We start from the raw sequence: 11714 nt of genomic DNA, 5'->3' as shown, positions 1-11714 counted from the left end.
GAGAAAACAGTGAAAAAATAGATTTATCACACAAAATACACTGCAAAATACTGCTGCTGTAAGTCACCTAAAATTACTTTTGTTAGGACAAATCCTGAAACACTCCTTGACTAAAACTCCTGCAGTGCGAGATGATCTTATAGACTGATAAACAGCCACAAACCTTTCTGCCATCTTCACCTGGCACTCCATCCTCACCCTGTGAGTCAAAGCAAAATGCATTACTGACTGTACAGAAACAAACTGAATAATGACCAGTCTGCTGCAGGAGCACTAAGATAATTCAGTGCTACTGCTCTAAAGGCTCACTTAAGACAGCCATTAGGCAGCAGACCTTGAAATAAAGGTCTGCACTGCTTTTGATCAGTAAACATCATTCAAAGGAAAAGAGTACATCGAGTCCATTACCACTTAAAGAATGACCGAGACATACAGAGAAAAAACACACACTACTGTCAATATTTTTACTCTTACTGGTCAGTCAAATCTCTAAAAAATGTCCAACCTTTCATATTATACTATGGCAGAAAAAAAGGATATTGTATTCAGGACACAGGAGTATATCAACTGAGAAGAATTACCATTTTTCCAGGAGGCCCAGGTTTTCCAGCGTCTCCTGACTTACCCTGAAATATAACAACAAGGATGATGACACACAGAGTTAACTGAATGTGTTTGAAAACAGGCTGAGATGTAAGAAAAAGGGAATGGATGAGGCTGATGGAATGATATGTAAATACAAAATGAAGGTTTGTGTTTGTCTGTGTGTGTGTACTCACAGGTGTCCCAGGAATGCCTGAAGGCCCAACAGGCCCTGGGGGGCCCTGTTGCCCTCTAAGTCCTGGTAAACCCTGTTAAAACAGGCCAACACACACCATAGTGAACGGTTCAATCACAGTTTCAGTCCGGGTACCTAGTAAGCTTAAACTGATTTCGATTTAGTCATACTTTGCAGTATGTTGTGGGGAGGCTCACTTAAAAAAGAAGTTTAAAATGTAAAATGTAGTGGTGTTATAATGTACTAGCAATTAAATGTGTAGCATTTGTACATCTTCTTACAAAATTAAATGTGTATAGCAAAGCAAATCTAAGAAATTGCGTTTGTTTGTATAGCAGCAGTTGCAGAACTGTCACGTATGTATAAGCCCTTTAAAGGAGGATTCGGACTAACTGTATCATTATTATGGTCAATATTGCAGAATAGTCTCCAGTGCAACTGGACTAGCCTGGAGATGACTTTCCCAAAAGTTGCCTTATGCAACTGGCCAAAAGAGTGAGGACTGATTTTTAACATCTCCACAGTGCCCTCTGCAGCATGTACAGTGAAAGTGCACACATGTGGTTGCAATTGAGGGGCAGACAAGTGTTCACTAAAAATGTGTTTGATACGGAATTTGGATAATATGAAATCCGAAATTGAAAATAAAGCATTTTTAAACAACTTATTAAAGAAAGGCCAATCTCACTACTTAAGTGAGCATAACACAAAGACATTAGCATTTATTATCAAATAATTAATGATAACTCAGAGCCAATTGTATTTTTCAAACTGCCATAACCACAATGGAAAAAGGAAACTCACATCTCTCCCAGGATCCCCCTGTTTTCCAGGATCCCCCTGTAACACAAGGAAATAACAAATAAATACATCAACTACACATTCATCATCCAATGGGGCTCTTCATACAGTGTTCTATAGTTTGGTCAAAAATGGCAGAAGCTGAAGTACCCTCTGTCCAAGTGGTCCAGTAGCACCTGGTTTACCATCCAGACCTGGACGTCCATCTAACCCGGAGACACCCCTTTCTCCCTGATCACACAGAGATTTAGAGTTAGGAGATTTCATTTAAAATACAGTCTAAAACTGTAAGAGAACAGTTAAAGTGGCTCAATTCAACATTTGGCTATTAAGTTTTCTTCCGGCCCCTCTACACTTCTTCCCACTGGGAATCTACTGCATGGGAAACCGCTGGAATGAAAGACAGTGAGACCCGCCACTCACCAGAAAACAGAAAATCCTTCAAGTTCATTTTTTTCAACATTGGTAAAATTACACGGGTACAATGGTTGAGATTGTAGGGATGAGTCACACTGAGTGATTTCAAACCTTCTCTCCAGGTGCTCCTCTTTCTCCTGTGTCACCCTGGAAATATTAGAAGTGAAGATGATGTAAATAAGTGTAAAAGACAATGAGAACATTATTCAGATATTTACAGATATCTACTGTAGTTATGAGAATTGAAGTAGAGATGCAGTGACAGAGAGCAAACTCACTCTTGTACCTGCAGGCCCCCGTTGTCCCTCAGGACCCTTTATAGACAGCAGGGAAAGAAAAAGAAGTCACAAAGGATCATCAGTCACATACCAATCATCAGGGAAAGGGGGCAGCTGCATATACATTGGTCTATCAGATGCTCACAGAAGCATTTACAGAAGCCACAAACTCACTCGTAGACCTGGGGCTCCGGGAGTCCCTGCTTCGCCTTTCTGACCTCCGATACCATGCTCTCCTGTGTCGCCCTAGGAATCACAATGTTATAAGTTGTTTTAGCTATGTTACTTATGTTTTTTATCCAATTCATATTCATTTAATTTAACTTCGGGGTTATCATGACTTGGGGGTTTTATTTAGGATTTGTTTTTTGTGTACAACAGCTCTGATAAGACTAAATGTGGATACTTGGTTGCGCATGGGCACACCAACTATCGGAGCCTGCAAACACATCAACCAGAACAGTACATACCTTTTCTCCTCTCCCTCCTTTCAGCTGGCCTTGGATTTCAGTCTGTTTAGGAAAATAAACATGAAAGATCACATGTAGTTCTGCCTCCGTTGTGTTATTGGAACTGTGTTCATTCAATATTAAGAACATGCCGAACCATTTTATTTTTGGTGACATTTTATTTTCAATCAACAGTAAACTTTACGTCTAGATGCAAAACTAGTACTTGTCTTAGTGCTTCATAAGGAATTTCAGCAGCTACGCAAAAGCTTGAAATTCAGCCAGGAATGAGTAGCCACACAACAATTCCCTCCATCACTCCCCAAGTCCTCAGTACTCATGGTCGGACCGCACCCATCTTCAAAACCCAGCCTTCATTTTGAAGTTTTGTGACTGTATCTGGCAAAGTTATGACGCTACTGTGGTGACAAAATCTGTGCAGACAGACGCAAATATCTGCCAAATTACTGAAATCCGCCTCTGTGGTTGTTACTGCTACAGCAGTAGTCCCCTGGACCACATTTTGCCATGACGACACAGACAGACAGACACACACATACACATACACATACACACATACACGGTGAAAACAATCTGAGCCAAGCTGTTGCGACTGGTAAACATACTCAATCTACAATCATGCAACATGAGAGACAACCATGTTTTTTCCAGTATCCCAGAGCGAATGACACAACAACAACTCAGAACAGTTGATACAAGACTTCAGGTCGACTCACTGTAGAATCCCCCCGGGCACAATAAAGGACATATTACTCCATCGAGTAAACCGCATAGGTCCAAAAAACCCCGCACACAAATGCCCACGACCCATAGCGGAAAAATTCAGACATTTCAAAGAAAGACAACTTGTACAGCGTCACAGCAGAAAACTGAAAGTATGGTGTTAAGACACTGTCAACAGTATTCAAAAAAAAATTGTCAAGTTGCGTAACTTGCATAACACAATGCACAAATAAGAGCAGAATGATTTGTCTGTAGATCTGTCTGCATCTGTGCCTCTAATTTACAACTCCCATATTATTATTTGTACTTCAACTTATTTTTCTAACGGAAATGTTTGTGAATCTCCACCTGTGTGTGTGGATTCTTCTGAGACTTCTCTACCGCGCCAAAATCCACAAATGCAGGGAGCATGCAACTCGCGTCTCATAAAACACAATGCACAAATAAACGCTGTGTTTGTATCTGGGCCTATAATTTAAAACCTTAGCATTTTTCAATGGAAATGTATTTGTGAATCTCAATCCATTCGTGTGGATCCGTTTTGAGACTGCTCCACCGCGTGATTTTGTGCCACACAAAGATCACAAAGGCAGGAGGAACAGGCACTTTTCAGTAGATGGCGGTAGCGGGACATTTTTGGACGCCAACCGCTGCTAAAACTAAGCAGAAGGAGAAAACCAAGCCAATCGCTATGAAAGGAGCAGAGCCAGCATGGCTAGCTAACTAGCTGCAACCACTCATCAATGCATAAACAATAAATCACCAGGACCTGATGGCTTCACCGCTGAAAATTATAAACACTTTCCTTTCTTTCTAGATCCCGTTGACAACAGGTTAACAGGTGAAATTAAACAAAAATCCAAACTTCCCATAGACATGAAAATGCTACAATCTTTTTTTTACTAAAACCTGATAAAAACCCCACCTCCCCATCAGGCTATCACCCCCTATCTCTCATGAAAATCATTAGCAAAGCCTTAGCATTACGAAATTGAAACAGTCACTCCATCTAGCATCTACTCAGACCAAACTGGCTTTATTAAAAGAAGACACTGAGCTAACGACCTATGCAGACTATTTAACAAACTCACCAACAGCCATAACTCAATTGATGCAGAAAAGGCTTTTGATAAAGTAAACTGGAATTTTTTTTAAACTTCTCCACTAAAAAAAATTGTTTTCAGTGAATCTTTTATCCACTGGGTGAAGGTGCTGTACACATCATCAATGGTCGCTATCAACAACAATGGATTAATATCACAATGCTTCACTTTGCACAGGGGTACTGTGCCTCCTTGTCTTTATGCAGACAAGGAGGCCTATTACTCTCCCCGTCTTTATTCACCATCTTCTTTCAACCATTTGGAGGAGCCATCTGTCAAAAAATAAACATCACAGGAATCCAAACAAAAAATGCACACAATAAGATGAGTCTTTATGCAGACAACATTCTACTTTAACTGCAAAACCCTTCCTCTTCATTCCTCCAAACCATTTGACTTATAAACACTTTCTCTAAAATCTCAGACTACACCATCGTCTGTGCTAAATCGACTATTCTCCTACTCAGCCTTAGTAGCTGGGATGTGGAAACCCAAACACAACCTCTCTACACACGGGTAATATTAAATTTTTAGGAGTCAATATTTCCCCTAGGCTGTCAGAGTTAGTCAATCTCAACTTTAACATACTTCTCAAAACAGTAGAAGACAAGCTTCAACAATAGATGAATCTACCACGGCCAGAATTGCTACAATCAAAATGATCATACCACCCAGGATAAATGATCTATTCTCAATGATCCCCATCAAGCCACCATCCTCCTGGTACAAATCCCTAGACTCCATCATCTCAAAATTCTACTGGAAAAACAAGAGATCTAGAATCAAACTAGCCACTTTATAAAAATCCAAAACCCAAGGACGTCCTGAAGCACCAAACAAACATTATATGAAGAAATCAATATCTCAAACATACCATTCAACCTACCTCGATTGCACACCATCCTTGTTTCAAAAACCCTACTAAAGCTACAACTCTGACAAGCTGGTGGAAATTTCACCAAATAACTAACACCACAATCTCACCAACCAAACACACTCCCGTCTGGATTGTTCCAGATCTTTTTGGAATATCTCCAGATCAAATCCTCTATTCAAACCAAAATCAACATTAAATCATCTAACTTTGATCTTCCCCCACCATCATCAGACCTGATCAACATTACTACTAAGGGGAAGCTACTATCCAAAATCTACAAGATAATTTCCACATTCAAACTAACAACATCCATCTTTTCACAAAAAAAAAAAAAAAATTGGAACAAGACCTACAGATCAACCCAGAATCCGACTTCCGGACCCAAATCTGCAAAAACATCTTCTCTGTATCCACCAACTCCTACAATACAAGATTATTAAGCGCCCTCTCCCTCCCGGTTTATTTCTTCCCTCTCTCTTCTCTCTCTTTCCCTCTAAACTGCTATCATTATTATTATTATTATTATTATTATTATTATTATTATTTGTACGTGCCTACAAACACACACATTTTTTCTTCTCTCTCACTTTTTTATTATTCCTTCTTTACATTAAAATATTGTGGTTGCTCTCCCCTTCTATTCTTCTTCTTATTGATTTCTGTACTTATTATCTTCACATGGTGTAATTTTGATAATCACATTGTTGCTGTTAAACAATAGTGATGGGGTGTGGGGCCAGACTGCGTTGGCTGGGAGTGGGGGGGTGGGCTGTAGCCCCCCGCCCGGTCCTCTGGCAGCGTGGCGCAGCTGCAGTGGGGACGGATCGGGTCGGGGTTGGCTACTTCCCTCCCTCTTAATAAATAACAAATAAACAAACAAAGAAAAATAAAGAATGTCACTCTGGGAGTCTGGGAGGAGGCCTGTCGCTCCCCTCTCTGATGGCTGGGCCTGCCCTTACTCCTCATTGCTGTTAAGTGTGATATTAGTTCATTTTAATTATTAATATTATATTATATTGATATAAGGATTATTATAGTATTAGTATATTACTACCATATTATTTTATTATCATAATGACATTGTTGTTACATCATATATTTATTATCACTATAACATTAACACTATGTTTTCTTCCTTCGCTCCCCCACACATGACGTATTCCTTGCTCCACATACTAGCCGGTCCAGGACCACTAAACATGGATACATATGTATTACTGATTCTGATACAAACATCCAAACACCTACATGCACACACCCCGCTTAATTTAATCTTGAGCCCGAGCTCTTATCATCATCATCATCATCATATCATCACATACATCACTGTAACTTTATGTTATTGTCTGTATGTGTCTGTCCATTATGTCAATGTTATTTATCCTCTAGGGTCGCTCCTTTCTTGTTTTGTTTATGTTTTTTTTATTTTTTTCACCAATTAAAAATTTTTTTTAAAGAATATCCTGGGGACTGTAGTTTTCCTGCCTCTAGTTTACTATTTTTGTTATTTTGTTTTTACCAAAATGTGCTATGTCACATACTCACCACTTTTCCTGGTGGTCCTGGTGGCCCTTGAGGTCCCTTGAAGATGATAAGTTTGTCAATCCACTAACAATAGATGCAGTACAAAGTTAAATAAGCACTTTGTGAAATTAAAGGAAACAACAAACCTGTTCTCCTTTCTCTCCTCTCACGCCTGCAGGTCCAGGGCTGCCCTATAATCGAATACAGATCGATGAACAACAACAATGCTGAATAACTGACCTTCCTCACTATTTCTTCTCTCAAGGCCTCAGTCGAATCGCACAAGAACATATTGAAAAGCTATCTGCATGATGATGTATAAAATGTGTGTCTCACATTTCGTCCATGCTCTCCAGGGTCGCCTATGTCTCCTTTCTCTCCTGGTCGTCCGGGCTGACCAGCCAGTCCCTGAGTGTGATCAATAATAATGTCCATTAACTGAAGTTTCCATCGATGTCACTGGGTAGTTTTGCAGTTTATAACAAAACCTATAAAAATGTCTCCAAGAAAGTTGATCTACCCTCAGTCCTCTTTCTCCTGACTTCCCCGGAAGTCCAGACTCCCCCTGATGAAAAAAAAAAGTTTATAACAGAAAGGACATTGACAGGGACATCTACACGCTAATGTTTATACATAAACTCACACTTTTCTATGATGAGAATGACTTCATTTAAGAAATATATTCCATCAAAAAAAGGAAATGAAAGTGAGTATCTGAAAAAGAGGACTGGAGATAGTAAGAAGAAGAGATCATACTTACAGGAGTGCCTTCATCACCCTTCTCTCCTTTCTCTCCCTGTAAAATATAAGCATGAATAATTCATTGACTTTAATTGGGAGGAAACCTCAGTGGCATTAAATTTCAAAATCTACAACATCAGCTGAGCAGAGAAAACATATACAAAGGAAGAGAAAATTGCATATCATATGCAAAAGGAGTATTTGTTTTTACCTCTAAAATGGCATCTTTGGAAAGAGATGCATGTTGAAAGGAATGAAAAAAGCTCAAGATGCTGTTTAATCTTGGATTTACAGCACAGGGAGAAACATGAAATAACAAAAACAGCTTTTTACATTACTAAAATGTAGAGTATTACTTCACTGAGTAAAGAAAACCAGTGAAAGAAAGACCGTAAAGGGTTTGCAGTAGAAACCCTACAAGGCTATACAACAAGGGTTGGGCAATATGGTTGATACCATTATGAGGATATTAATATGGAAGTTCCTAATATTGATATGTATCACTATCTGCCAAATTATAATCCTTAATCATTAATTTGGACAGCATAAATTTATACAGTGACAAGACCAATAGGGCTGCACTAATTTTCATTACCAACCAATCTGCCAATTTTCTTCATTAATCGTTTGGTCTGTAAAATCTTACGAATGAACAAAAAAAGGCCATTAGAATTTCCCAGAGCCGAAAAATCTTCAGATGTTTTGTTTCATCTTCCTAAGAAACGGTCCAAAACTGATAATCAGTTTACAATGATATAAAACTGAGAAAAGCAGCAAATCCTCACATTGGAGAAGCTGGAACCAGAGAAGGTTTGGCATTTTTGTTTAATAAGTATTTAAATGATTAATTGACTATTAAAATAGGTACAGATATCTGTCGATAAATGCTATCTATAAATCAACTAATCATTTGATCTCCAACAGTCCCACCATCACAATATGATTCAGCTGAAAGTCAATGAACAGTAATACTGAATTATCACCCAGCCCTACTTAATAGTATATGCAGAGTATATTACCAAGTTCTTCATAAAGGTAGTAAAAAATGTACTGTTGGAAGAGTGACTCGTATGACTTTCACAGTTTTAAGTAGCCATACACAACTCTGACCTCTTTCCCAGAAAGTCCGGGCTTTCCTGGGATTCCTGGGCGCCCATTCTCCCCCCTGTCTCCTGGTTCACCAGGGTCTCCCTAAAGAACAGTTTCAAGACCAGTTTAACAATAAAATAAATGCAATAAACAGAAAGGCTAGAGAAAACACAGCAGGCCTCTCACCTTGGCACCCGGCCTTCCACTGATACCAGAAAGTCCCTGACGGAAGAGGACATGTTTTATGTATTTTCGGTTTGTGCGGTTTTGGGGCATGAATTACACTGACAGGTGGCACACGGGAATGTTTCATGAATAATTAATGCTATTGTCAGGAATATAATTCAATATAATAATATGATATAATATGCCATTTGTAGTTCTGATAAAGACGGGTTACTATGACTTTAGCGTGAACGTACTCGCTCTCCAGGCTCTCCTTTAGCTCCGACGACACCTGACCCTCCTGACCCAGGAGACCCCTTTGAGAATGACGGAAAAGGAAATGTCATTTGGACATACAGTATGGTAGATTTGGGAATGCACACTCACAATCATACAAACACAAACAATTGTACATTTTAAGGCATAATCATACAGTGGTTGCTCACTTTCTCTCCTCTCAGTCCAGATTCTCCTTTTTCTCCCCTCTGCCCCTCAGGACCAGGCAGACCGCGCTCCCCCTGCGAGAGAACAGCGAAGGAAAGGAAATCAGTCAGAGTGAAGAATGGTAGTGTCAGTGTCCAGTGAGCTTTGTCAAAATGATGAGTTACATAAGAACAGAATTTGACACCTTACCTGTTCCCCTTTCTTTCCTGGCAAACCTGGAGTCTGAATGATTTGAATAATACAGTAAAGACTGTCACACACAGCGACTGCTATGGACATTAAGTGCATACTCAAAATGAAAGGACAGATGAATTATTTTATGACATGATTTTTTTCTCATCTTAGGACTCACACTTCTGCCAGGCTCCCCTCGCGCTCCATCATTTCCCTGGGAAAAGACAGGTTCACTTGTACTTTCATCTTTGCTTGGAGATTCATCACGTCAGATAATGCAATGTTCTGCGATCGAATCACATTCCTATTGACCTGCTGCCTCTCATATGATTACACTTAATTGGATCAGTCTCACCTTTTCTCCTGGCGGTCCACTGAGCCCTGGTAAACCCTGATGACAAATGAAAAGACTCATTCATGAGACTCCCTACGCATTTATAACAGTTAGACCATGCAACAAATATGAAAAAAAAAGGCACAGTGATGTCATTGGCCAATACTACATGACGGTCTGTCACTCACTCTCAACCCTGGTGTTCCTGAGAGGCCTGGCTTCCCTGGGTCCCCCTGAGAAGACAACATTATTCAGAAAACAGCACAAATCCCACTAAAAAGGAAAAGATTCCAACAGTTTATCTAATTAAAAAATCAAAAAATAAACCAAAACTGCTGCACTTACTCTCTCCCCAGTTTCACCAACCGGTCCTCTCTCGCCCTGCAAAGAGACACATGCATATTACTGTTTTATAAGTGAATTCACCTGGTATCCCTCTTTATGAGCACATGCCAGTGCAAACATGTGCATTATCCGTGACTGGTACGGTTTTAAATTGAGTCTTTCTGGAGGCCTTCTTCTTTGTCTGACTCACTGACCATAATACCTGCATCTTACAGAAAAGGACTGTAGCCATTGTGGAACTGATATTGGTGCATATGCAGTGCATTCTTCAACTTTTAAAATGATCTTGCTGTAAATGTGCTCCAGTTACTTGGGACAGTCTGTTGTCTAGCAATTATTACAGCTTCTTAATTTGCATCTACAAATAACTATTATGTGGGGAAAATCATGGAATTTCTATGTAATATAAATATTTTTTTCTGATGCAAAGAGGAAGTCTTTATTTACCAATGATGAGCACAGCTTTCCACTCATTGTGCACAACTATGAACATAATCTTGCACAGACAGAAAATCATCTTGTTGGAGAAAAAAAAAAAAAAAAAAAAAATTGCTATAATGAGACCCTGGAGTCGACATTAAACTTGCAGTCGACTACAATATATTTTTATTGTATTTGAAGTAAAAGCCTGCTGTGTCTCCACCCTTTTCAAACAAACATTTTTAACTTGAACTTTTCAGACCTATATAAGCTTACTGAGATTCACACCTGGGGCATAGAGATAGTTCATATTGCATTTTGACTTTTTCCATTTTGGTAACATTGCATTTTCCTCTTCCCTCTGGTAAACTTAACAGCTAAAGCTGGTGATGTATCTGTGATTGTGGACCACAGTCATTATACTGTGCACGCACGCACGCACGCACGCACACACGCACACACACACACACACACACACGACTACTTCACCCACACATCATGAGACTCACCCTGTCTCCCTGTGATCCGGGCTCACCTGGTTGTCCTCGGTCACCCTATCAGAACCGAGAGTGACAAAGGTCATTCTTCTATTTACACCTAACAACAGAAGGGATTTTTCTTACCTTTATCTTACCTTGCTGCCAATCTCTCCTGGAGGCCCACGGGCACCCTGAAAGACATGAGCAAAATGCTTAAACATAAATTTATCAACTCCATGAAGGAAATTATGTTTTTAGTTCTGTTAGTTAGTTCAGTGTTTGTTTGTAGGTTAGGGGGATATCTCAGAAATGACATATGACATTTCAGTGAAAGTTCTGCCAAGACAGCACCGATTAGTTTTAACTGTGAATAGTGTCCTCATGTGGCCATTTATAAAGTACTTTATACCTTTGCTCACAACTCAAGAATTGTGAGGGACAGAAGTGTAATTATTTTTTTCCTCGGGTTAACATTTATCTATCCATATAGATTTTGTAACATATTTTGCCATTTGATCCAATATTTACCAAATGAAATGCACAACATAAGGA

At 39.4% G+C, this 11714-nt stretch overlaps 1 protein-coding gene across 7 annotated transcripts in view; it reads right to left on the bottom strand.

The window, feature by feature from the left end:
• Positions 1 to 11714, bottom strand: part of col7a1 (collagen, type VII, alpha 1) — a 64021-nt gene that overhangs the window by 29116 nt on the left and 23191 nt on the right. For all 7 annotated transcript variants that reach the window (XR_005706303.1, XM_040115883.1, XM_040115886.1 and 4 more), the window contains exons 41-65: positions 11318 to 11353; positions 11193 to 11237; positions 10264 to 10299; positions 10107 to 10151; positions 9940 to 9975; positions 9763 to 9798; positions 9600 to 9632; positions 9413 to 9484; positions 9224 to 9283; positions 8988 to 9023; positions 8823 to 8903; positions 7732 to 7767; positions 7492 to 7536; positions 7308 to 7379; positions 7118 to 7162; positions 6993 to 7028; positions 2745 to 2786; positions 2449 to 2520; positions 2275 to 2310; positions 2108 to 2143; positions 1730 to 1810; positions 1583 to 1618; positions 780 to 851; positions 582 to 626; positions 164 to 199 (exon numbers count right to left, since the gene is read on the bottom strand). Coding sequence is in view for 6 of the 7 variants with exons in the window: in XM_040115883.1 (XP_039971817.1) it covers positions 164 to 199; positions 582 to 626; positions 780 to 851; positions 1583 to 1618; positions 1730 to 1810; positions 2108 to 2143; positions 2275 to 2310; positions 2449 to 2520; positions 2745 to 2786; positions 6993 to 7028; positions 7118 to 7162; positions 7308 to 7379; positions 7492 to 7536; positions 7732 to 7767; positions 8823 to 8903; positions 8988 to 9023; positions 9224 to 9283; positions 9413 to 9484; positions 9600 to 9632; positions 9763 to 9798; positions 9940 to 9975; positions 10107 to 10151; positions 10264 to 10299; positions 11193 to 11237; positions 11318 to 11353 (1206 nt within the window). In the remaining variant the exon portion in view is untranslated. The remainder of the gene's footprint in view (positions 1 to 163; positions 200 to 581; positions 627 to 779; positions 852 to 1582; positions 1619 to 1729; positions 1811 to 2107; positions 2144 to 2274; positions 2311 to 2448; positions 2521 to 2744; positions 2787 to 6992; positions 7029 to 7117; positions 7163 to 7307; positions 7380 to 7491; positions 7537 to 7731; positions 7768 to 8822; positions 8904 to 8987; positions 9024 to 9223; positions 9284 to 9412; positions 9485 to 9599; positions 9633 to 9762; positions 9799 to 9939; positions 9976 to 10106; positions 10152 to 10263; positions 10300 to 11192; positions 11238 to 11317; positions 11354 to 11714) is intronic.

The sequence above is a fragment of the Xiphias gladius genome, chromosome 21, assembly GCF_016859285.1.
Source record: "Xiphias gladius isolate SHS-SW01 ecotype Sanya breed wild chromosome 21, ASM1685928v1, whole genome shotgun sequence".
Taxonomy (NCBI): domain Eukaryota; kingdom Metazoa; phylum Chordata; class Actinopteri; order Istiophoriformes; family Xiphiidae; genus Xiphias; species Xiphias gladius.
Note: the sequence above shows the minus strand (reverse complement) of the source record. Positions and strands in the feature narration are given on the sequence as shown.